Below are 3714 nucleotides of genomic sequence, written 5' to 3'. Positions count from 1 at the left end.
TATATCACATTTTGAATGATAATTCAAACTTCTGATTTTACCATTTTATTCTAAACCACAAAGCTGTTTCAACACACATATTAATAAGCCAACTGTATTTTACATTATTAGAATACATCTAATGCACATTTACATTTATTTTACAAACGCATTCTGCCTTAGTTCTAAACTAATTTCATTACATTATACTTCAGTAATTTGTACAAAAATAATAACCAAAATTTAATATCTACTATAAAAACAGTTATGAAATTATTTAATGATTGTTACATTTGGAAGACATTTACTTTCAAATCCACTAATATTACAATTAATTGAGCAAAAAATATATTTGTAATGTAATATAGTTTATGATTCAATTACAAATTGACTGAGTAATTATTTTTAAAATAAAAAGAACATGAGTGCTTAAATTATTTACTGTTATGAAATATTAATCTCTTTGGAAAGTAACACTAGAGTATCAAATCATTTTTGACTGCACTAATGATAGTAGAATTTAGTAAGGAATTGTCGACAAATATTATAACAAAATCAGAAAAACAAAAGAGAGTCAAAAAGTATAATAAATTACTAGCTCTTTTAATTAATGGGATGCCCTCCGATCTTCCCTCCTCCTCCTCCACTGATCTTTATTTTCTATTTCCTTTCAACTCAATGGTGATCTATGATCATATTTATTAAATTCTACATTCTCGAAGAAGGGGTACAACTATGTTTTGGTCATTTAGCCTTAAAATGATGTATTATATAGTTGATTTTACCTATTCATTCACTCCCATTTATATTTATTTATTTATCTATATAAAAAACTATCACATTTAGAGGTTTGTTTTAATCTTATCTTCAGGTTTCAGGAAAATTAACTATAGCTAATTATACAATAATATTCCAATGCTAAGAACCTGTGTTTCTGGAGCCCACGTACCTAGAGCAGAAAATGTTAAGCTTAAAAAGTTTGTTTGCTTAAGCAAGACTTAAAATTCTTTAGTCATGTTTCCCAAATACAGTATGATTAATCTTTTGAGCTCCTTGAGCAATTATTTGCGTTTGGCGAAAGTCATCAGTGTGGACTAAGGCTGCATATGTGGGTTTTCTCTGAGTCATTGGCGAATTTGGAAAATGCATTCTTAATTTATTCTTTATTCTTTATCGATATTAAAGAAATACTGATAAAAGGAAACTGTAAAAATATAGCTTCTCTTTATCGAGTTTGACAAGTTTAAATAAATAATTGTTTTCAACATTTTGGCTTTAACTGCCATCACTTTGTTCCAAAATATAATCATAAAAAGTTTGCAGATTTTTGAAATGCTTTTCAGATCAAAATAGTGGAACTAGGAATGATTTGATACTCTTGTTATATTACTGTCTTTCTAAAATTCAATGAATGTTAAGTTTTGAGGTGTATCTGATTCCAATCAATATATTGATGTAAATACTAGACATATCTTTAATTATAGAACCTGCACAATTTTGTCTTTCCATATAGTTTATTCTTATATTCTAAAATGGCATTATGTTTTAATATCTCAATATGTTAACATTTTATTTTTAATTCAGTTTCTATTTGGAAAATAATCTCTATGAAAATTATTTCCTTCTATTCTAATGAGTTCTAAGTCTTTGATCTTTTTATTTCTAATCTAGATATTTTGGCATGTTAATATCAAGAATAACCAATAACCTAATAATCACAGTCACTAATTCTTAACAACTAAAATAAATTTAGAAATACAAAACATCTATTTACAAAACCACACAATTTTTTTTCCTTTTTTTAAAACTAAGGAACTTATTATTAAAGTTTATAAAGTTTAAATCTCAAAGTTGATAACACTAAGTCAGGTCCAATCTCATACATTAAATTGTTCCTATCTTGTACTTTCAATAGTTTATATTTAAAATTTATATAATACAAAAAATAATTTTTGTAGGTTATACTTCTATTTGTGAGATGAACAATATTCCTTTCTTACAAAAAAAAAAAAATTAAGATACTTATGAAGAATTCTGACTATAATCAGCGCTCCAGGTAGCCATAATGAAAACCACTTCCTTATCACTTTTCAGTTGGTTTCTTGTTTTATTTTCTTCTTAAAACTGATACATTTTTTTTTTTTTTTAATTTGTTATTTCTCATTTCTGAACTTATTTTTGTTCATAATTGTGATAATTCTCATGAGTTTTTATTTTATGAGTATTGCCTTCTACAGAAAAAATTATGAAATAATTCAAAAATTTCAGAATAATCTGATTTAGGTCTAAAGACCTCCACCGAAATGGATCCATTCAGAGTTAATATATCTTTTGAACGATTGAAAGTTGACAGGTATAACCTGTGTGACATATATGGCGGTAATATATTTTTTTATTTACACAAAATTATTACTCCTATTTGCTACGCTCGCTCAAGAGATGAAAAAAACTGCCAACAGATCTTTTCAGTTTAGGTCCAGTTTTAATTTTGCTAAAATATGAATCAGTTTATTATGTTAAGTTCGTTTTTGAAAATCAATTTTTTTTTTTTATTAAATATGTATTAGTAATTGCATGAACTCATAAATCAGTACAACATAGAGAATAAGAAAATAACGTAACATCACTATTTCACATGACGACCATCAGTATTGCTGATTATCCTAAAAATTCTTCACAAGTACCAAAATTAAATTCAGTAGCCCTTTTTCTTTACAGCATTTGATTTATTTATACATTCCTTTATCTGAAAAGTATTTTTTAACACTAGGTTTGTAACACTTGTTAATATAAAGAATTAATATATATCATTCTTTGTTCTAATTTCTATATTCATATTCTAAATGATAACACTTGGATTTAGATTCAAAATTTAAATTAAAGCCCTAATTCAAATATTTCTTAGATTTGTTTTTAATTTAAATTCAAGTATTCATCAATATGATGGCTTTCAGATAAAAAAAACAAAAAACATTTATACAACTTGTTTATAAATCTAGTGTTAAATTACCACATTATTTTCCTTAAATTTATTTTGAAATATTGAACCACAATTGAGATTCCTTTTCTAATTTCTTATATCACCATGAGAAAGGACCCAAGTGTCATGTTCTGGAAATAGTATTTATTTCACATTTCAATCTTCGAGCAGTATTTACAGTTGAATTACCAGTAGATCATACTAGCTTCATAATGTAGGTTTTGATTTTATCACAACTACATTCATTGATTTATAAAAACCTTTTTTACTTATCAAGCATATGTTGAATATTTTTGATGAAATATAAGAAAATATTAAAAATGACAGAGCGATCAAGCCTAGACTTATGTAGAACTGACTTGCTGGTAGGATAACGACCACTATGTACATGAGATGTGTGATGTATGAAGGTAGACCCTCTTGTTTCTGTAAGTATAAATCATTTTTTGTAAATAAATCTTTTGTAATGTAATACTACAATAAGAAATATTGTTGCTGTTTGTCTTAAGAGGTTTTCTTAGAAAAACTATGAATAAAAAGAGGACGTCTCCGGGAAGCAGGTAGTCCTGAATCCTTTTTTTACTGTCAGAGGTGAATTTTGAGAAAGAAAACATCAAGAACAATCAGTCATCAAAGAAGCATATATAACTGGTTAGTTTGCTCTACCTTGGATTTAATTATATTTGTAAAAGTAGCTATTAATTTAGTTAAGTGTCATTGTGTTCTGATTATCTGGAAAAACCCACCCTGAGATA

The 3714-nt window shown here is 26.5% G+C and overlaps 1 protein-coding gene across 1 annotated transcript; it reads right to left on the bottom strand.

Moving 5' to 3' along the window:
* LOC106692013 (scavenger receptor class B member 1) lies at positions 1-3385 on the bottom strand (the record flags this gene model as incomplete). The annotated part of the gene is given in 1 exon segment (XM_014437919.2): positions 1-3385. A coding segment is annotated over 1 exon segment (219 nt), but the record flags the coding sequence as incomplete, so codon positions are not given.
* Positions 3386-3714: the final 329 nt, after the last annotated feature.

This window comes from Halyomorpha halys, unplaced genomic scaffold (genome assembly GCF_000696795.3).
Source record: "Halyomorpha halys isolate HHAL.00 unplaced genomic scaffold, Hhal_1.1 Scaffold7167.1, whole genome shotgun sequence".
Taxonomy (NCBI): Eukaryota; Metazoa; Arthropoda; class Insecta; order Hemiptera; family Pentatomidae; genus Halyomorpha; species Halyomorpha halys.
This window is presented reverse-complemented; position numbering and strand designations above follow the sequence as displayed.